The sequence below is a fragment of the Equus quagga genome, chromosome 11, assembly GCF_021613505.1.
Source record: "Equus quagga isolate Etosha38 chromosome 11, UCLA_HA_Equagga_1.0, whole genome shotgun sequence".
Taxonomy (NCBI): domain Eukaryota; kingdom Metazoa; phylum Chordata; class Mammalia; order Perissodactyla; family Equidae; genus Equus; species Equus quagga.
In genome coordinates, this window is record NC_060277.1 from 94,178,589 (window position 1) to 94,200,730 (window position 22,142).

Sequence of the window (22,142 nt, forward strand, 5' to 3'; positions counted from 1 at the left end):
TTCGAATTACCTGCAAAAAGGTCAGATCTTAGAGTGTCCACTTGCAGGGGCGGGGAGCAATGAAAATTTCCCTCCTGTAGGGCAGAAGTAATACAGAACGACTGTTGGAAAATGCTCATTCTACCTGGCCTACTTCCTTGTTCCTTCCTCCTGTGGGTCCAAGATCTGCCACTGGGGCTGTGCGGAGCAAGCACAATCTCTCTTGAATATAACAGCCCTTCAGATATATGAAGATGGCTCTGGAGTCTCCAGCTGTTGGAGTCAGCACATCATGGTTCTTCTCCATTCCTCTCTCCCTGTCCCCCTTTAATGTCCCACAACCACCACCACATCCACGCCTGCCTCAGGTCCCTGGAATCCAGTTTATCTCCTCCCAGTCATAACACTCATTTCTGCACTTCTGATGATTCCTATATTCCTCTTTTAGAACATTAAAAAAAAAACAAACTTAAGCCTCATACTAAAACTAATGTCTGAAGTCAGCCCTCAATTCTCACTCACTTTTGGGATCGGGGGCAATTTATCATGCAGAGTCGATTAGGGGAGGTTCCTGCAAAGGATGTGTGGGAACAAACACAAGGGTGTGTCTGTCCTGTAGAACCAAGAAAAGGCTCCAAGGTCACCAAGATTGCACTTTCAGGGCTCCCGGCAAGTCTCTCTGTCACAGATGGGGGCAAATGTCAAAACTCCCTGGACAACCAAAACCTCAGCATTGTGAAGGATCTGGAAAACCTAAGAAGAGGTGAGCTCCAGGGTGGGATGGGGAGGCAGGCTGAGGATTCCAGGCCAGCTGAGAGGGGTGGGCACTGAGGGGCATGCCCCCACCCAGAGCCACACAGATATCAGAGCTGGTGAGGATCCTTGTTTTACAAAAGGGTCCAGAGAGGAGCAGTGAGTTATCCAAGGTCACACAGGGAGTCAGGGAAGAATCGGGACTAGAACACACAGGGCCCCTGTCCCTCTGGGACATGGACACACACACTCACTCTCTCTCTCTCTCTTTCTAAGGGGATGGGATGAGGGAGAAGTAAAGAGAAACCAGGGTGGGCCCAGGGGTGCAACTGAGGGAGCCAGATATGGTCAGGAAAGAGGGCTCCACCCACTCAGAGCCAGCCCCACCCCACCTACCACAGGAAGCTGAAGAAGCTTCAGGAGTGTAGGGAAACCTGTATGTGGTAACTGAGGCTGTGGAGACACTAAAAGAAGCCACCCTGGAGAAGGGGTGCAAGGCTGGAGGGGGCACCCATCACCCTCCTGGCTGCTGTGAGGTCCTAAGTTGGGAATCTCCAAGATGCTTTCTTTGCCCCACCCCCATCCATATACACACTTGCCCCACTCCTTCCCTCCCACAGCCCTGAATCTCCCCTGCATCCTTGCCTATAATTAGGGCATCCTAACATACCTCTCGGTCTCATCCAGTTCCCCTAACAATAGCATTTTCATCTTTTATAACGCCACTTTCTCTTTTCTAAGGACTTTTCCTTCTACTATCTCACACGGGTCCTGTGAGGTAGGCTAAATTGCTATTGCAGTCCCCATTTCATAGTGTTTAAGAAACTACCTCAGGAAAGTCCAGTGGCTCTCCAACTGCTTGTTGGTGAATCTGTGAGCAAAATCCAGGTTTCGAGATGCACCACCACCACCCCCCACCACCGCCCCCCGCTGGTGCTTTCCCCCGGCAGCTCCACCCACTGCCAGAGTTCCCTTCTTCATTTCTCTCCCATCTCCCTCCACCCCATTGACCGCCTGCCTTTCCCCAGGGCTCTCTCAGTTCCAACACTACCATCAACCTGCCTCAAGCAGTAGTCACTGCGGAACAGCTTGTGTGCTCCGGGTGGAATGTGAAGAAGAAGAGGGGAGGCAGACAGCCCAGGGGTGGTCTCCATGCCCTGGGGCCAGGCCTTTGGAACCAGGGTGAAATCTGGGAGGTTGGGGTCTTCCATTCCATTTGAGCTGCCCTCAAAACCAGCTAGTGACCCCAGCCCCCTCCTGGGCCCCTCCCAACCCTTTCTGTGTGCCTGCACCTCTCATCATTCCTCCTGCCTCCCAGAGGTCAAACATGTGTGTAGATGTGGTGAGGGGAGCCAGCCAGGGAAGGCAAAGAGGAGTTAGGGACTCAGTGATGGCCAGTGCCCCATTTCTGACCTCCCCCATTCAAGGACAAGAAGCTGAAAATGTTCCCCTCCAAAGGTGAGAGAAGCTGAAGGACTCTTCTTCATCCCCCACCCCACAATGTGATGGGGGCTGGGAAAGGGTGGACAAAGTTTTAGAAGGTGAGAGGGACACAAAGACTCCTTTCTCCAGCAAAGGCAAGAACCCTGTCAAGTGGGGAACTCAAGTCCAGAGCCCCTTCTCAAAAACTTGGGGTGATGGTGGGTGGGATGCAGAGGGGTCCCTCAGACTTTGACAGGATGTATTGATGACTGGGATCCCAGCCACGAGTTTCTTGGGCCCCTTTACTGTGTCCTCCCTCTGCCCCCAGCCTCTACCATCCTGTACTAGGCAGGCTGGAGCTAACCCCCACAGGCTGCTCCGTGGTGCAAGAGGACGCCTCTTCGCTTGGGGCTCTCAGTGCGTCTATCGCGGTCACCCATGGTAACTCGGTGTGTCCCTTTTCCCTCTGCAGGATCCTGAATGCCCACTGGAAAATACTGTAAGGAGTTGAGCTCCCTGGGCACCCCACATCAGACCCTGCCATGATCATCTTTCCCTAAGGAGGGAGGGCAGAGGATGCCAAGCACCAGAAGGGGGCCTCTGTGCCTGGGGTGATGTCAAGGCTGGTGGAGACAGGTAGAGTCCTGGTTACCCCTGTCCTGTACCCAAAGTTCAGTCCGCGCCGGAGCCGGCGCCCCGGGAACACACGGGGTTTCGGGCGCGAGTGGTGACCGCAGGAACTGGGAAGGGGGATAGGGGAGGGAGGGGGGGCGATGAGCGTGGGGCGGGGCTTAGGAGAACCTGGGGCGGGGCCGGTCGCCGTGGGCGGGGCTATGGGCGACTGGGTCCACGTGCAGGCTGGATGGGGCGTGACCGGCCTCCTTCCCCTGGGAGATCTCAGCTCGCAAGTCCACTGGAGCGAGGCTTCTTTAGGCTGAGGGAGAGACCGGGCCCCTGCTCCAAGAAAGTGCCCACTCAGAGCGGGGAGACCCACCCCCCTTTCCCTCCGGGAGCTCCCTGCCTGATCACTTCTCATCTCTGCCAGGTGGATGGGGCCCTGGATCTTAAGTAGCCATAGATTCCGGGAGTCCAAGGGGAGAGGCTGGAAACTCAGTCCTCGAATGACTGCAGGAGACTTCTAGCAAACGCATCCCATACTGGCTGGGTACATCCTCTATCTGCCAGGGACTCTGGGTGGTGAGGGTGGGGATGGAGTCAGTCCTGACATGACTGATGGGCTTCCTGGGTTAGGCCCAATGGTACCAAGCAGGACCTGCAACATAATTTACGGGTCCCAGTGCAAAGTTAAAAATACAGGGCTCTTGGGCCTGCCTGGTGGCGCTGCAGTTGAGTGAGCACGTTCCGCTTTGGCGGCCCAGGGTTCGCCGGTTCGGATCCCTGGTGCACAAATGGCACCACTGGCATGCCATGCTGTGGCAGGTGTCCCGCATATAAAGCAGAGGAAGATGGGCCCGGATGTTAGCTCAGGGCCAGTCTTCCTCAGCGAAAAGAGGAGGATTGGCAGTAGTTAGCTCAGGGCTAATCTTCCTAAAAAAAAAAAAAAAAAATACAGGGCTCTTTATTAAAAAATTATTAAGAATTATTATTGAAGATGGCAACAGCAGAGCATTAAACCAAGCATGGGGCTCTGTGTGGTGTCACAGGTTGCCTACCCATGAAGCCGGCTCTGGTACCAAGCTACAAGCACTGTGAATTAGAGTTCAAACCCTGTTGTCCCCTCCTCTGAGGAAAAGGCAAGATTTGCAAGCCCACCTACCCCTAACCCATTTTTCCCAAAAGAAAGGGGAATATACCCTCCCAGAAATCTTCTCTCATCCTCTCCTGAAGAGGAAAGAGTGAATCTACTGCCCCCACAACACACACACACACACACACACACACAAGATAGCCCCAGCTCCCAGAGTCACCTTACAATCCCCTGCCCAGCAGAGGGAGAGAGCATGCCCCTGTCCCTCATGCCAGCTCCTCTCCTTTACCCTACGCAGAGCTGCACAAGGAGCACTAGCAGCTGCTGGCCACGTCTGTGGAGAAAGGGTTCCTTTCGCAACAGACAAGCTGGTGAGGGCTCTGGGTGTTGCAGGGTGGGTGTGAGGGCTGACAACTAGCGTAAAATTGAGTTTGAGTACTAGAAGGGATGTGGGAGCTCATCCAGCTCCACTCCCTCACTCATGGATGAGCACTCTGGCCCAGAGAGCATAAGGTACTTCTCCAGGGCCACACGGCAGGCTCCTCGCAGAGCTCTCTACAGAACTCAGATCTCCAGATTCTTAATCCATACCCATTTCTGCTCAACTGGAGCACTAATGGGGAGAGCGGGTCAAGGATGGGGGCAGAGACTGAAATCGAAAATTTTACTGAAGACCATCTCTGAGGTTGGTGGTTCCCCAAATGCAAAGCATCTATGATGTTTACTCTCCACTGTGCAGATGGAGACCATCCTGGACTAGAATTTCTTCCAGGGGAAGGCAAGGCTCTTCCATCTTCACTTCAAGATGCTCAGGGACTTCTGGGGTGAAGGTGACCCAGGCCCTGGTGGAATTCTGCGGCATTGACATACGAGGGAATGGACCCCTCTATACCTGGGAGCCTAATGCCTTGTCAGCACTCTGTCATCTATGCTACCCTTTCCGTCTTTCAGATGCTAGCTGACAATACCTGGCTCTAGGAACCAGGGCTGGGGAGAACAGAGTTGGCTTCAGCTCCAAGTTCTCTTGGATGCAGGGCTTCAAAGGCTCCATCTGGGACCCGGTATCTTTAACAAGGATCTGGGGACTCTGTCCCATTAGGTGGGCCGAGCAGTCATCAAGTGAACAGGAGCTCCAACATCTGCTCCAGCTGCATCTTCAGGGGCTCAGGAAGAGTTGGGGTACTGGGAGGATCAGCTGACAGAGGAGGCTTCTCTGGGTTTGGGCTGGGGGCTGGTGGTAGCCTTCTTGCCCAAACCAGCTGGATGGGTAGGGGGACTGGCAGTGGAGAGCTGGGGGCAGCGAGGGCGACACCACCTTGAAGGCTGACGCTGAGTTTGACACACTTCTTTTGTTCTTCAGCACGACTTTGAGTTGAACAAGTGTCACAAGACACTGAACAGTGTTTGCTCATCCGGGAGTTTGGAGACATCTTGGGCTCAAAAGCTGATTCAGGAATTTGGGAAGAAACTTCAAAGTTTTTTAGGGGATAATAAAGGAGTCTGGGGGTTTTACTGTGTTCAGAAAGGATAATTTATAGAAGTAAGCTCACAATCTGTGACCTGCACCCCAAAACTTCCAAGCTCCCATGGGAGATAGAAAACACAACATTCTTGGGGTGCCTTCTTCCCGCCCCTCCACCAATCACGCACCCATTCCAACCTGTCTTCATTCCTAGCCGTTCTATTTCCCTTTACTCAGGGAAGATCTGGGAGTATGTCTGTGCAAGGGGCCGCTTCCCCCAAAAGCTCCAGACATCCCACACCCTACAAGTGGGCTCCGTACCCTACAAGCATGTTCCTGAACCTGCTCCCTGCCCTCATAACTCACAGAATGCCAGCTGCTTCCCATTTTTGCCAGGACCAGTGCCTCCCACTCTTCCAAACTCCAGTAGCCTACCCCTCTCTCTTTCCTCTTTGGCTCCTTCTTGAGGAGAAACTCAACAATAACTGAAAGGAAAATGAGTAAGGAAATAACTCCTGATCCCAATGTCTGTGTCTGTCTGCAGCGCACTCTCTGAGTCAGAGAGACATTCAGGTTCCCATCCATCAGGTGGCTGGGTCTTCTTCCTCTAAGACAATTCCCTTTCCAATGCCTGCCTCCTACCAGCCACTCACAAATCACAAGCGTAGTCTGCACATCCAGGGGTGATTATCGCCTGTTACCTCCCTTGATTGACCACCAGAGGGAGATAGAGAGCAAAGCCTGCCGCCTCTCAGTCCCCTATTTCAACATTAAATTGCTTTTAATTGACCTAAAGAGTTCTTACATCTAAGTCTAACTTAAATCTCTTCCAGTGCAATTTAAACTCTGTCCCAGATTTCCCAGAACATAAACCAGGACTCTAAGGAGAAAGAGCCACTGGACCCTAAAGGGATTCTGTGGGCTATCCCTAAGACTATGCGGGGGAGGGTATAACAAAAAGACAGGACATCCTAGCGGGGCAGGAGGAGCAACACGGGAACAAGCCTGAATATGGATATTTTAATTCCAAAATCACAAGACCTTCAACCTGGCCGACCCCACGAGCCCTTATTCTCTCTGCCTTGACCCCTCATAGCCCCCTGCTTGGAACACCATTAGGCAATTTGGAGGATGGTGCAAGGGGCAGAGGTGGTGTCGGGACAGGACAAGGAGAATGAGGACTGGCCTGGTAGAGTTCAGAGTGAATGAGAGAGGGCAAGGGAAATGAAAGGAGCAAGACTTCCAGGTCAGGGGAGAGAGAGCTGGCTAGATGGACTTTTTGGGTCCTCAGGGAGAGCAGATACATGTGTGGCTTCTTGAATCCACTGTTCACCAGATCTTGGAGGACAAGCAGGACTGGAAACCTTGGCCTGCGGACAGTGGGAGGAGGGCAGACACTAGGAAGAAACTCCCCAAAGTCTGACTGAGGCAATGGTGGGCTCAATGGTGAAAGGGTGGGGAGTGGGGCTGCCTTCTCTGGAGCTGAGGAAGGGATGGGAGACTGCACAGCCCAGGACAAATGCTGGGTTGCAGTGGTTTCACACCGATGTGCTGATTAAGAGATACAGAGAGGAAGAGATGGAAATCCAGGAAGAACCAGGAAAACAGAGCTGGAAAGGATGTCACACATTTCTGCATACATGTGGACATGTGACAGGGACCGAATGACTAATGACAACCTTCCCACACACCCAAGCTCCCACTCTGCCTCTCCAAGGAGGAAGGGAATTTGGGTAAGGTAAATGGCTGGAGCTGTAGAAGGAGGAGTGTTAGATAGCTGCACAGGAGGGCATAGAGAGGATGGGTAGGGAGGGAAGCCAAAAGATAGGAGCTGGCACCGGAGCCCCAGAGGGACAAGGTTTTGTTTTGTTTGTCTGAAGACATGAAGAAGAGAGATTTGAGAGCAGGTGTCATATTGAATGAGACTTTGGAGACAGAGGTGGTGTTATAATTACGTTTTTAGGGAGTTTTGCTGAGTGTGATGTTGTCTGATCTCTCTGTTCACCACCAGCCCCTCAAGAAAACCTCCAGCAGAAGTAACCTATCTTACTTTTCACTGCTTTCATGGTTGCATTTCATTTTTGACGAACGATGCTGAAGAGAGCCTCAAGGTGAGCACATGAAGGCTCAGTTGTATTCAGGTTACGTATGCATACGTACAGAAACACACGTCCCAACACTCCAGGAGCCTTGCTTGGAAATGTCTTGATTTGTCACCTAGAGAGCTGACCATGTGTGTAAAGTCCCCTTTAAAATTCCTTCCAGGCAAGGACTTACGATAAGAGCAGGACCTGAGTGACCTATGGAGAGACCTCTGAATTCCCACGGCAGACATGCTTTTGGGGCTTTTCCACCAGCTCCACTATGCCTCTGCCCGTGTATGTGTGTGTATGTGTATGTACGATATTCCGTGAGGAGCAGACATGTGGAACAGGAAACAACAGAAAACCGTTTGGTCTGTCTCCATTTCGGCCTACACAGACATATGCTTCTAGTGGTACCGCAGACATGGATAGGCAGCTAAAACAAATGGAGGGAGGTAGTAATGTGCAGGCTGGCAAGCAAAAAGATGGAGGACAACTTTCCAGCTGCTCTGCTTTCTGCTGGAATCTGAAGATACACAGGATTTCTGATCACACCCACAAGTTCTCATCATGAATCCTAGATGCTTCCTGATGACCATGATGATGACAGAACAGAGATGCCTTCCCTCATCACACACATGCACACCCACACACCAACTCCCACTGCCTGTCTCTGCAGTCCCTCCCAAAGGTGCCTTCCTGCCTCTCCTCTCAGCCCATCAAGCCAACCTTCAGTTGCGACCTCTCTCTCAGCCTTGGTTGCCCCCACCCACGCTGGCACCTGCCTAGCAGCACCCCACCCACCCCCTCAGCCCTCAGAAGGCCAGTGCCCAGGGCCTGGGGCAGAGCACATGTGGAACAGGTTGATGCTGTTCTCCCAGAAGTGGAGAAGAAGAGGGGTGGGGTCACTGGAGCAGGCGGGGTCCCTGGAAGCCTACATCCTTGCCTCCACAGAGGCATAAAGCAGCAGCCTGTCCTGGTGCGGGACAGTCACTCTCTAACCTACAGACCTAGTGAGCCCGGGCTCTCACCCCACACCCAGCTGCCGGACAGGACCCAGCATCGCTCCCTGGTAAGAACTTGATGACAGCAGAGGGTGCAGGGGGTGTTCTAGAGATGAACAAGAACGTGGGTGGGACAAGAAGGGTCTAGGAGTCCCCCAGGGCACAGTGGGGTGGTATCTGGATAGGCCTTGGGGAGGGAAGGGAGAGCTGGCCTTGTGAGCATCTCTCTGGTGAGGAGGAGACAGCAGTCACCCAAGCCCTTCCCAGGTGCATCCAGCTGGCCCCAAGAGGTTGTCCTGTCCCATCCTGGCCCTCTCAGGAATGAGGGATAAAATAAGTACGTTGGAGCTCATGTTGTTGGCAGAACCGCCCCACACATCTGTGCGTGTGCCTCCTGCTTCCCTGACTCTGTGAGCTGCCCATGGGGGAAGGGAGGCAGTTCCAGGCCAGCTGGTGTGTCCTCTTCCACCCACAGTGACAATCCGGCTGTGCCAGCTGGCTTCCCAGCCAGAGCACCTGGACTTGAACCTCCAAGACAGAGGCCCAAGGCGGGAACCTCAGGCCCTCACAGTCCCCACGTTCTCCAGGGCCCTCTCACCCCTGCGTACATCTCCCCAGACACATCCATTGATTCAGTTGTTCATTCATTCTTTCCACACACATTTGCCAAGCTCCAAGTCTCTGCCAGGTACTGTACTTGGTGCTGATGCTACAGAGATGACTAAGACTCATTCCCCGCCCTGTGGGAGGTCACAGTCAAGTGGGCGAGACAGTCAGATGAACAGATCATAACAACATGAAGCTGCAGGTGTTTCAGGAGGGCAGGTACAAAGTGCTTTGGGAACCCAGGGTGGGGTCACTGGCTGCCTGAAGGGGAGAGGGAGGGGGTCACAGAGGAGGTGACCTGAATTGAGTCTTAAAGGGTGAATAGAGATTCTTTAGATTGGGAGGGGGGCATTATATACAGAGGGGGCAAAACAAAGAGCATCAAAATGCCTGGATCTGTTGGGCAGTACCTGGGAAGAAGTGGGTCTATCCACACCCATGAGCCAGGAGGTGGGCACAAGGGAAGTAAGGGTGCAGGGAAGTGACCTCCACCCAAAGAAAGGGCAGCTGTGGGGGCCGGCCCCGTATCGTAGTGGTTAAGTTTGTGTGCTCTGCTTTGGAGGCCTGGGGTTCGTGGGTTCAGATCCCAGGTGCAGACCTACACTACTTGTCAAGCCATGCTGTGACATCCTACATACAAAAAATAGAGGAAGATTGGCACAGATGTTAGCTCAGGGCCAACCTTCCTCACCAAAAAAAAAAGAAAGAAGAAAAGAAAAGAAAGGGCAGCTGGGGCAGGTGAACAGCGTCTGCCTCCCAAAACCCTTGGCATCAGTGGTGGCTGCCTCCCTCCCCCAGTGGCCCCCAGGTCCTGGCTGTCACAGTTCTCTGAGGAAGACAAGGTGGGCGTAGCTGTGTGAGAGGAGTTTTATTTCCATCGCTAATGAAACGCTCCAGCCAGGCTCCAAGTCTGTGAAGAAAATGAGTGTGGAGTGAGAAAAGAGCTCTTGACAAAGAAAGGGGAGGTGACCTCGGGCAAGCTGTTTCAGCTCTCGTCATAAAATGGAGACTCCTTGAGTTCCTTTCAGCTCTGATATTCCGAGAATCCAGGCACCTTTAAGGGCAGCCTCCCACCCCCATCCTGAGCTGGATGATCCCTCTCTGCAAGGGCCGTACCGTGTCCTGGTCTCCCAAGTTGTCACTCTCCTGTCTCCTCCCCCCACAGAGACAATGACCATGTTTGAAAATGTCACCCGGGCCCTGGCCAGACAACTAAACCCTCGAGGGGACCTGACGCCCCTCGACAGCCTCATAGACTTCAAGCGCTTCCACCCCTTCTGTCTGGTGCTGAGGAAGAGGAAGAGCACACTCTTCTGGGGGGCCCGCTATGTCCGCACTGACTACACCCTCCTGGACGTGCTTGAACCCGGCAGCTCACCTTCAGGTCAGCCTCGCGCATGCGGCTAGGTACTGAGGGATGAGGGCCAGGCAGCAGCCCGTGAGGAGGACCCTGAAGCTCCTTCTGCCCAGATGTGGTTAGGTTTCAACGAGCCCAAAATTCTCACAAGAGGCGGGGGAAGAGGGATGCCCCTCAGCCCAGACCCTTTTGTCTTCTCCCTCCTGCAGACCCAACAGACTCTGGGAACTTTGGCTTTAAGAACATGCTGGATGCCCGAGTGGAGGGAGAGGTGGATGTGCCAAAGACAGTCAAGGTGACAGGGACTGCGGGGCTGTCCCGGAGCAGCACCCTGGAGGTCCAGACACTTAGTGTGTCTCCCAAGGCCCTGGAGACCTTACACCAGGAGAGGTGAGAGTGAGCAGAGCTAGAGGGTACCAGGATGGGGGGCAGGGTGCGTGGAAAGGGTGCTTTTGGCCCTGAGTTAAAGGGCAGGACCTTCACACTGACCTTTGCTTGAATGGTCACCACAGGGGAGTTCTTGAAGATGACCCTTCTGGCCTGAGGGTGCATCCAGGCCATTCTCTAACCACTCCCCACTACCTCCAGTACCACCTCCCCACTGTCACACACCCGTAAGGCTGAGTGTGTTCCCATTAACTTGCTGTGTGATCCTGGAAAAGTCACTTCTCTCGGGACCTCAATTTTCTTTCCTGAAAAATGATGGGGTTGCCTGAAAATCTCTAAGGTTCCTTTCTACCCTAAAACTCTATGAGATACCCTGAAGAGGGAAGGGATCTTAACTGCTCTCTACTGTGGCTTGAGCACAGCATTCTGCTCCCATAAATGAAGCCTCCGACCAGCCCCCTACACATGCCAGGCAACCCTCAGGAATGCTGCCCTAGCAGCACAAAGGGTGTGGCAGATGTGAAATTGATGCTGGGCACCTCAGATGTTTGGCTTGACTGGGAGGCTGACTTTTAAGTAGTTAAGTAGTGGTTGAAAGAAGGAGGTGAGGACTGAGGAGGCAGGAAGGGAGGGCTGGGGTGCTTGGGAAGTCACCCAGTAAACATGTATGTCACCTCACTGAGTGCAAAGCACCCTACTAGGTGCTGGGGTGCACTAGAATGTCTTGTCTAACAATCTTGTGATTAGGAGTATGAAGGAAAATGTACAACAGTAACTATAATCCAAGGCAAGCAGTGGTACGTGCCATAGGAGAGCTATGCCTGAGTTTCGTGGTAAGTCAGAGGAACTTCTGGCTGGGAAAATGAAGAAAGACTTCATGGAGGAGGCAGCCCATGATCTAGGCCTTGAAAGATGAGTAGAAACTGGACATGCAGGGCCGAGAGAAGGACATTATAAGGGCACATGCGCAAGAAACCGCAAAACCTATGGGGACCACGAATAGCCACTTTGGCAAGAGCAGAAGAGCTATGAGTGGAGAAGTGGGAGATGTAGGGGGGCCCAGATCATGGAGGACCCAGGTGACCAGTCAAGGACATGGAACTATTTTTAGGCACCAGGGAAACCCTGACGATGCTCTGATTTGTGTCATGATTAATCTGGCCAGGTGGAGGAAGTGTGTCAGATAGAGGACAAGGGCCAGGGGTTTGAAGCAGGCAGATCAGGCAAGACACTGTTCCATTGTTCATCAGACATGTAAAAGGAGGACCTGAGCTTGAAGAGCACTCCGAATGAAGAGGGAGGAAGGGATGCTCGGCCTCTGGCGCGACAGAATGGGCTGGACTTGGCCGCTGATTGAGGGAGAGGATCACTCTGATAGAGCTCAAGTGTACAGCATGATGACTCTGGGTAATAATTCTACATTATATCCTGGAAATTTGCAAAGAGTAAATTTTAGGTGCTCTCATCACACTCAAAAAAATAGTAACTATGGGAGGAGAAAGATATGTTCATTAGCTTGACTGTAGTAACCATTTCTCTACGTATATGTATATCAAAACGTCACATTGCATACCTTAAATATATACAATTTTTATTAAAACAAGTAAATAAATATATAAGAATTTAAAAAATGACGCTGAGATTTGACCCAAGTGATGACATTAATAGAAACAGGAAGACAGAGTTTAGAAGCATATTTGGAGAGAAAGATTGTGAGTCCCTTTTGGACGTTTTGAGTTTGTGGCTTCACTGAGACATCAGCTGAGAGTGTTCAAAAGGGAGTTGGGATTTACTATAGTTAACAATACCAGATTACATATTTGAAATTTGCTAAGTGTGTAGATCTTAAAAGTTCTCATCTCAAGAAAAAAATTTGTAACTATGAGTAATGATGGATGTTAACTAAACTTATTGTAGTGATCATTTTTCAATATAAGCTTATATCAAATCATCATGCTGTACACCTAAAACTAATACAATGTTGCATGTCAATTATATCTCAATCATAAAAAAGTTTTCAGAGGCCAGCCTTGTAGCCGAGTGGTTAAGTTCGCACGCTCTGCTTTGGTGACCCAGGGTATCACTGGTTCGAATCCTGGGCACAGACTTAGCCCCACTCATCAAGCCATGCTGAGGTGGCATTCCACATAGCAGAGCCAGAGGGACCTACAACTAGAATATACAGCTATGTACTGGAGGGCTTTGGGGAGAAGAAGAAAAAGAAGAAAAAAAAAATATTGGCAACAGGTGTTAGCTCAGGTGCCAATCTAAAGTAAATAAATAAATAAAAATAAAAAAAATTTAAAGGTAGTTGGAAATGAGGGCGTGGAGCTCAGGAGAGAAGTCAAGGTGAAGTACACACGTGGTGGTCAGCAACATAAACAAAAACTATAGGAATGGGGGGAAAGCTGTGGGAGGGAGTTCAGAGAGCAGAGAACTGAGAACAGAATCTTAGAGAACATAAAATTGTAGGGAACCAAAGAAACTAGAAAATGAGATGCAGACACATGGATAGGAGTTAGAAGCCAGAGAGATGGGAGCAGAACCAGGGCGGTCCTGTGTGATGGGAAACCAGGAGGAGACACTGTTGCACAGAGGATTTGGACAGCAGGTCCAACGCTGCACAGCATTAGGGAAGGTCTTGGAGTCTGGTGGGTGGGAGGTCATTGTAATTTCCACTGAACAGTGCAAATAGAAGCCAAATTATAAGGAACTTAGGAGTGGGCAGTAAGGAAGTATAGACGGTGGATATGAGCATATCTTTTGAGCTATTTGCCAACAAACTGAAGGAAAGAAACAGAATGGTAATTTGAGGGAGGAGCACCATCAAAGGACATGTTTGTATAATAGCGAGAGGATGAGAGATGGAGAGATAGGATCCCAGCAGAGATTAACAGGGCTAAGAACAGGGAGCAAAGGGAGGGGAATCCATCCCTGGGCTCAGGAAAAAGGGAGACAAGCAACCATGAGACCGTGTTCTGCGCCAGGTGCTCTGCCAGATGATTACCCAGTTTCTCTCTCAACAACCCTGGAGGTAGGTGTCATTATCCCCATTTTATATGTGAGGCAACCAGAACTCAGAGAAGCTGCCCTGCTGGTAAGTGGGAAATCTGAGTTCCCACCTGGTCTTCCTTCAGCGTCCTCACCCTTCCCCTGACTCCACCACGCCTCGCTCCTGGGAATGACAGAAGAAAAGAGAAGGGCGCGGTCGAGGTGAGGAGAAGCTCTGAAGATTCCTTTATGTTTCTCCCCCACAGGAAGTTGTCAGCAGAGCACCCGTTCCTGAAGGAGATGCGAAATCGAGGAGAGAACCTGTATGTGGTGATGGAGGTGGTGGAGACCGTGCAGGAGGTCACTCTGGAGAGAGCTGGCAAGGCAGAGGGTTGCTTCTCCCTCCCATTCTTCGCCCCACTGGGGCTACAGGTTTGGTTCTCTCTCTCTCTCTCTCTCACACACACACACACACACACACACACACTCTTATATTCAGCCTCTCCTCAGAGGCTACATGAACTTTGCCCCATCAGTGCCCACCCAGGAGACTGAAAAGGACCCACTGTTTCTTCCTGCTCTTCAAGATTCTGATGCCAGTTGCCAGACACACATCCCCTCTCTGGTCAGTGGTGCCCAGTGTGGGCAGATCTCTGTGCCAGATGCCACAGGGAATATTGAGGAAGAGGAAACAGTCGTGGGTTTTCCCTCTGGTGCTCCCCATCCATAGGAGGGATATCCTTGCTCTCAGAAAGTTCTGTCTCATGGAGGAAACACATAGGTTAAAGCCCAGAGAACACAGACTTGGAAAATTCAATATAAGTAAGTAGTGTTCTACATACCTATGTCTATTTTGTATAAATATTCAAGGATGAGTTGGAACTGGGAGTAGGGATTAGTCATGGAAGGCTTCCTGGAGGAGGTTAGCTTGGGACAGATGGCAAAGAGGAAGAAGGAACCAGGGCCTGGATGGAAGCTCTAAGGTCTGACAGGGATGCACAGGCAGGTAATGGAGCAGGTCTGCCCAGTTCCTTCATGTCTGAACCAGGAAGAGCAATCCAGACGGTTAGAGAGATGATCAGTGGAAATGAACAAAAGGGCTTTGAAGCTCACTCCAGGGAGCCCAGACTGGGTGGAAAGGTGATCAGGGACACCAGTGGAGGGTTCCCAACTTCTCATCTCCCCACAGGCACTCAGGCCTGGTCCTCCACTTACCCTTCCCAAGCCCCACTTCCCATGTCTCATATTTGGAATCTCTGTGGATTCACAAATTGTCATTGTCTAACCCTAGGGATCCATAAACCACAAGGAGGCTGTAACCATCCCCAAGGGCTGCATCCTGGCGTTTCGAGTGAGACAGCTGATGGTCAAAGGCAAAGATGAGTGGGGTGAGCAGAAACTGGCATTTTCTCCCCTCAAGATAGGAATTACCCGCACCAGTACTGAGGCATTCTGGTCCCCTCCTGTGGCAGTGTCAGGGATTGAGTGAAGGAGTGTATTGCATTGTGGTCCCACTGCCAGGGACAGACTGCAGGGGCCACTCTGGACAGGGAGTGGTGGGACTCCTGGGTCCTGAGCATCTCCTGTGCACTAGGCACTGTGTCGGCTCCGGGAAGGGGGCACAGAGATGAACAAGCACAGCCTCTGCTCTCAAGAAGTCTGTGGCCAACGGAGGAAACAGACACAGACACCAGTACTAGAATGCAAGGGAGAAAATAGTGTAATCATGGGAAAAGATTTACAGAGGAAGAAAAGATTACTTCCAGAAACAGAGGTAGAATATGGGGTGAGGTGAGGCATTTGAGGGCAGGGTCCTAGCCCTGAGCAGAGCCTGTGGACTTGAGACTAGAGAAGAAAAGGTGGGGCAGCTGTTAAGGGTCCCCTCGCCTCTCTCCTCCTTTCAGATATTCCACATATCTGCAACGACAGCATGCAAACCTTCCCTCCCGGAGGTAAGTGAAATTGCTTCCTGGCTTCCCATATCTTCTGCCCTACCCCTGACATTAGCTGCCAAAATCCTGCACCCTCTAATAACGTACACCATAAGCCCCCAAGGAGCCCCTGATCTGGTTTCCCAAGTCCCTGAAAATATCGATCCTCAACTTTAGGAAAGACAGATAGAGGCATATAAACACTGCCCAGGAGAGACAAAGGAACACAAAGACAGAGACCGAAAGGCACAGTCAGAGGCGGAAATAAGATTTGGAGACAGAGTGTGTTCCCAAATTGTGGGGGCGGATGAGCTAATGTAATCTTCATGTGTTTTTATAATGATCACTGATAAAGCTGCCTTGACAACTGCTCTAGATAAAAAGGCTCAAAGAGGTTTTATGCTGACATATGTGCATTGTTTCTGTCTTCAGAAAAGCCAGAAGAGGAGAAGTTCATCTGTAAGTGTTTCCTGCCATTTCACTGCAACTTTCTTGACTCAGAATTTTAGAACTCCCATCTTTTTCTTCCCTTCTCCTTGGGACTGACAGGGAACATGGCAGAGCAGTTCTCAGGAAACAATTGTCCCCAAAACGTGGCAGAAAGTCCAACAGCTTAGGAAAAAGCAGTGGAAGGGGAAAGTCTTTGGACAAGATACCCAGGTGGTCTGATGCCTCAGACCCCTGTCCTCGAGGGCCTAGTAGTGATAACCTGTTACTCACACATCTGCAACTCTGCCGCCCAGCACCCAGGGCAGGAGCCGATGAGCCACAGTCACGCCAACTCAATCCAGGCGTGCCTTTCCACATTGCATTAGCTTCTCTCCTGACCCATTCCTGCCTCCCATGAATAGAGCAAGAGTACCCTTAAGATGGCTGGGATATCCCAGAAAAAAGGATCTATTTCCTAACCCCCAATAATGTCTCATCCCCTGGGTATGGCTACTGTTTTGAAGGATTACATTCTTATCATTTTGGGTTTTTTCCCCTCAGTTATCCAGGCATCTGATGTTGGTAAGGAATTTTGTGAATTTCTCTCAAGGCTTTGGCATGAAGGCAGTGGGAGAAGCATTGGGGTGGAGGGACAGGAAGACAAGTGCTGAGTCCCAGGTCCTGGGGATTGGGGCCACTTCCAGGAAGCCATTCTCTCCAAGGCGAGCTGGACAGATTCCTAGGATGCCAGGCCCCCAGATGGTCAAGCCATCTAGGTTCAAGCTACCCCAATCCACCCACATCCCTGGATACAGACCCACTGCTCTCTGGAATGGTCCCATTCTGGCCTTCACTCAGTCACCAAAGTCATTCTTCTTTGCCAACTAACTCATGAAAAGGAGAAATAGACCTTCCTTCTCAACTTTGAGCAGGAGTCTAAGAGAAAGGGAAGTCAATTGTCTTCTGATAGGGGTGGGACCTGGGATCTCAGGAGAATTAACTGCTGCCTTAGATGATAATAGGGGTCCAGGTCCACCTCGTTACCCTACCCTACCCCCAACTCCTCTATTCGGGCCTGGTGGATGACTTCATAACCGCGTTCCTTGGTCAAGAAAAAAGAGAGATGAGGCTCAAGCTGGGAGCAGAGCATGGGGAACTGAGGAGGCCTGAGTGCCTTGAGAGAGAATGCTGACTGAATGGGGAGGGTGCCAGATGGAGGGTGGCTTGTTTGCCATGTTCACTGTCCCCATAGGGGACATACACAAGGACTTCAGGACACTGAAAGAAGAGGTTCAAAGAGAGACCCAAGAAGTGGAGAAGCTGAGCCAAGTAGGGCGAAGCTCCCTGCTCACCTCCCTTAGCAAACTTCTAGGGAAGAAAAAAGAGCTACAAGACCTGGAGCTCACGGTGAGGCCCAGTGGAAGGTTGAGAGGCATGGAGAAGGCAGGTTTTGGTGGAGGTGTGTGTGGGCGTTGCAACTGGTGGGTGATCTGACACTGACAGATGGTGGATGCCTTTCCCAAGGCTGGCCAAGTGCCCCCCAGACTTCCAGGCCACTGCTGCTCCCTTTGTGACTCTGTGAAAGGGCCAAGAATGCAGATTTCCCCAAGGCACATGCTCCTTCCTGAGGGACGGAGCGTAGGCAGCAGGCCAGCAGGGCCCCCTCCTGGAAGGGGGCTGGAACCTTTTATTTCCTGAGTCCAAGGCTCAGGGACCAAGGAATCCAGGACTCCAATACTTTTCAGGACTTGATACCTAGAAAGAGAAATGAGGAAATGGGAGCCAGTTAACACATCTCAAGGGATTGTTTTGTGCCAGGCACGGTGCTGGCCTCCTGACCGTGTTATCTTAAGTGGTCGCCCACCTTTCCCCACAGCTTGAAGGGGCTCTGGACAAAGGACATGAAGTGACCCTGGAAGCACTCCCAAAAGATGTCCTACTATCAAAGGAGGCTACGGGTGCCATCCTCTATTTCCTTGGAGCACTAACAGGTAAGTGGGGAATAAGGTCTTTTGTATACTTTTTCAGTGACAGGAATGAATCACTGAATGAATTCCCAAAAATATGAATGAATGAATGAATGAATGAGTAAATGAATGAATGCCAGGCAAATTATACCACAGTTAAGTAGTTTATCTCTACATTTCAAAAAATTGGTTTCATTCCTAAGGATTCACTGGGTCACCTTGGACAGTCTGAGAAGATGGCCTAGTCTTGCTAACAGAGGTTGGCAAATAACCCTAGTTTTATCAGCCACATATTTACAACTTCTCCATATAGCTAAGCTCATCACTTTTATATCAATATTTGTTAGCTTTAATTTCAGAGGATAACATCTTCTGATCTTGCCCCTGCATTCTCTTCTTCCCTCTGCATGAAACATTCCCCCACTTAGAAAAACTCTTTGGTCCTTCAGGGGAAGCCGAGAGCGTTGTTCCCTTAAGAAGCCTACCTTCATACACCAAGACTCAAGTAGACCCCTCAGCGCAGGCTCCTTTCCACCCTGTGTTGTAATGGCACCTTGCTTTGTCTCCTCCACTAGACTGCAAGTTCTCTGTGTGAAGGGAGTACGACTTTTACCTAACACACCCAGCAAAGGTGCCTGGCATACAGCAGGCATTCAACCGTGGGTGAATGTAGGAACTAATTAACGCTGAAACTCTGGAAGTGCATCCATGTGACATCTGTAGTCCCCTCTGCACCAACACCACCCATCTCTTTCTCTGCTTTTTTCTCCAGAGCTAAATGAAGCCCAACAGAAGCTGCTTGTAAAATCCATGGAGAAAAAGATCCTGCCCGTGCAGCTAAAGCTGGTGAGAAAAAGGGCAGATGCTCAGGAGAGTTTGGGAGGGACTAAGCTAGAACCAGCGGAAAGATATAGATTTAGCCTAATGACAGAACCGTCCTAGAGGGTTTCTGTCTTATCCCAGGAGCTCATGCCCACTTCTGATTTCTCTCCACGTTTCTTCCTTTTTGCTATTTCACAACTAGAGGTAGAAGAGTGAACTTCTGGGCAATTATCTGGGTTTTTCAGCCTATCTTTGGAGAAGAGGCAGAAAACTCTAGCTTTGCTATTTCTAGCCGAGTGATATGAGTAAATCTTTTTTTTTTTTTTTTTTTTTTGGGTGGGGAAGATTAGCCCTGAGCTAACATCTGTGCCAATCTTCCTCTGTTTTGTATATGGGATGCCACCACAGCATGGCTTGATGAGCAGTGTGTAGGTCTGCACCTGGGATCTGAGCCTGCAAACCCCGGGCCATGGAAGCAGAGTGCATGAACTTAACCACTACGTCACCAGACTGCCCCAAGCAAATCTTTTTTTTTTACTGAGTTTATGATAGTTTACAATCTTGTGAAATTTCTTGTGAAATATGTTGTACATTATTGTTTGTCAGTCGTGTTGTAGGTGCACCCCTTCACCCTTTGTGCCCACCTCCTAACCCCCTTTCCCCTGGTAGCCACTAATCTGTTCTCTTTGTCCACATGTTTAAATTGCTCATATGAGTGGAGTCATATAGAGATTGTCCTTCTCTATCTGGCTTATGTCACTTAACATAATTCCCTCAAGGTCCATCCATGTTGTTGTGAATGGGACGATTTTATTCTTCTTTATGGCTGAGGAGTATTCCATTGTATATATATATACCACATCTTCTTCATCCAATCATCAGTTGATGGGTACTTAGGTTGCTTCCACATCTTGGCTATTGTAAATAATGCTGCAATGAACATAGGGGTGCGTGGGACTTTTAGAGTTGCTGACTTCAAGTTCTTTGGGTAGCTACCCAGTAGTGGGATGGCTGGGTCATATGGTATTTCTATTTTTAATTTTTTGAGAAATCTCCATACTGTTTTCTATGGTGGCTGCACCAGTTTGCACTCCCACCAGCAGTGTATGAGGAATCCTTTTTCTCCACAACCTCTCCAACACTTGTTACTTTTTGTTTTGGTTATTTTTGTCATTCTAATGGGTGTAAGGTGATATTTTAGTGTAGTTTTGATTTGCATTTCCCTGATGATCAGTGATGATGAACATCTTTTCATGTGCCTATTGGCCATTCGTATATCTTCTTTGGAGAAATGTCTGTTCATGTCCCCTGCCCATTTTTTGATCAGGTTGTTTGATTTTTTTGTTGTTGAGTTGTGTGAGTTCTTTATATTATGGAGATTAACCCTTTGTCGGTTATATGACTCGCAAATATTTTTTCCCAATTAGTGGGGCTTTTTTGTTTCAATCCTGTTTTCCCGTGCCTTGAAGAAGCTCTTTAGTTTGATGAGGTCCCATTTGTTTATTCTTTCTATTGTTTCCCTTGTCTGAGAAGACATGGTGTCCAAAAAGATCCTTTGAATACTGATGTCAAAGAGTGTACTGCCTACATTTTCCTCTAGAAGCCTTATGGTTTCAGGTCTTACCTTGAGGTCTTTGATCCATTTAGAGTTTATTTTTGTGAATGGTGAAAAAGAATGGTCAATTTTCATTCTTTTACATGTGGCTTTTCAGTTTTCCCAGCATCATTTGCTGAAAAGACTTTCTTTTCTCCATTGTAGGCCCTCAGCTCCTTTGTCGAAGATTAGCTGTCCATAGATGTGTGGTTTTATTTCTGGGCTTTCAATTCTGTTCCATTGATCTGTGCACCTGTTTTTGTACCAGTACCATGCTGTTTTGATTACTGTAGCTTTGTAGTATGTTTTGAAGTCAGGGATTGTGATGCCTCCAGCTGTGTTCTTTTTTCTCAGGGCTGCTTTAGCAATTCAGGGTCTTTTGCTGCCCCATACGAATTTTAGGACTCTTTGTTCTATTTCTGTAAAGAATGTCATTGGGATTCTGATTGGGATTGCATTGAACCTGTAGATTGCTTTAGGTAGTATGGACATTTTAACTATGTTTATTCTTCCAATCCATGTACGTGGAATGTCTTTCCATCTCTTTATGTCCTCATCCATTTCTTTCAGGAAAGCCTTGTAGTTTTCATTATATAGGTCCTTCACTTCCTTAGTTAAATTCACCCCTGAGGTATTTTATTCTTTTTGTTGCAGTTGTGAATGGTATTGTGTTCTTGAGTTCTTTTTCTGTTAGTTCGTTATTAGAGTATAGAAATGCTACTGACTTATGTAAGTTGATTTTATATCCTGCAACTTTGCCAAGCAAATCTTTTAATGTTTCTGAGCCTGCCTCAATTCACTCTTATGTCAAATAGGGCTAAGATAAATGTGTTGCCCACTGTACAGGGTTGTGAAAGGTCCAGATGAAGTTGGAATGGAATGGAATGGAAGGAGTTTTTATAAGAGAAAAGTAGCCCTCTTTGTGTTTGTATGAGTTAGGGGAAAGGAAGAGAGGTTTCTAGTTCTTTCTTTTCATGCTATTTTCATTTCTTCCAGGTGGAGAGCACGATGGAACAGAATTTCCTACAGGATAAAGAGGGTGTTTTCCCCCTGCAACCTAACCTGCTCTCCTCCCTTGGAGAAGAGGAACTGACCCTCACAGAGGCCCTAGTGGGACTGAGTGGCCTGGAAGTACAGAGATCAGGCCCCCAGTACATGTGGGACCCAGACACCCTCCCTCGCCTCTGTGCCCTTTATGCTGGTCTCTCCATCCTGCAGCTTCTGACGAAGCCCTCCTAACTTTCCTTTTCCATCTCCTTCCTGCTTCTCTAATGCCTTCCCTACCTCATCGGGTTGTGTCCTTAATACCCAAGGGCATTTCAGAGGCACCAGGCTGACGAAACCCTACCTGAGCACCCAAGATAACCAATTTCCACTCGTCCAACTCTATATCTCTCCCTGCCCCTCTGGCTCTGCAACCTGCTAAGCCCATCTGCTGATGCTTAAATCTTCCCAAAGTAGAAACACTCACACTTTTAAAACTATGAACCATTTCAACAAAACCCAAACATTTAATTAGTAATAAAGTCCCTATCTCAATCCCTCCCACTTATGCTTCTAAAATTCAAGCTTTACTGGAATTAATGGAAAATATTATCTCACTTTGGATGAAATGTCTTTTGGTGTTTTTCTTTAAAGAATCTATC

General features: G+C 49.6%; 1 protein-coding gene across 5 annotated transcripts; it reads left to right on the plus strand.

Annotated features, from left to right (window-relative positions):
- The first annotated feature begins 8,345 nt into the window (after window positions 1-8,345).
- GSDMA (gasdermin A) lies at window positions 8,346-22,109 on the plus strand. Of its 5 annotated transcripts, XM_046676537.1 has the most exons (13): window positions 8,347-8,480; window positions 9,084-9,237; window positions 10,184-10,402; window positions 10,585-10,765; window positions 14,020-14,185; window positions 15,045-15,141; window positions 15,658-15,705; window positions 16,117-16,143; window positions 16,675-16,695; window positions 17,366-17,520; window positions 17,990-18,104; window positions 18,853-18,926; window positions 21,493-22,109. In XM_046676537.1, exons 3-13 carry the CDS (start codon window positions 10,189-10,191, stop codon window positions 21,733-21,735), a joined length of 1,341 nt encoding a protein of 446 aa, XP_046532493.1. In that variant the 5' UTR covers window positions 8,347-8,480; window positions 9,084-9,237; window positions 10,184-10,188; the 3' UTR covers window positions 21,736-22,109. The 5 variants fall into 5 exon arrangements, with proteins under 5 accessions (XP_046532496.1, XP_046532497.1, XP_046532493.1 ...); XM_046676536.1 differs by lacking the exon at window positions 9,084-9,237; XM_046676540.1 differs by lacking the exons at window positions 9,084-9,237; window positions 15,658-15,705 and having other exon boundaries at window positions 8,346-8,480.
- The last annotated feature ends 33 nt before the right edge of the window (window positions 22,110-22,142 follow it).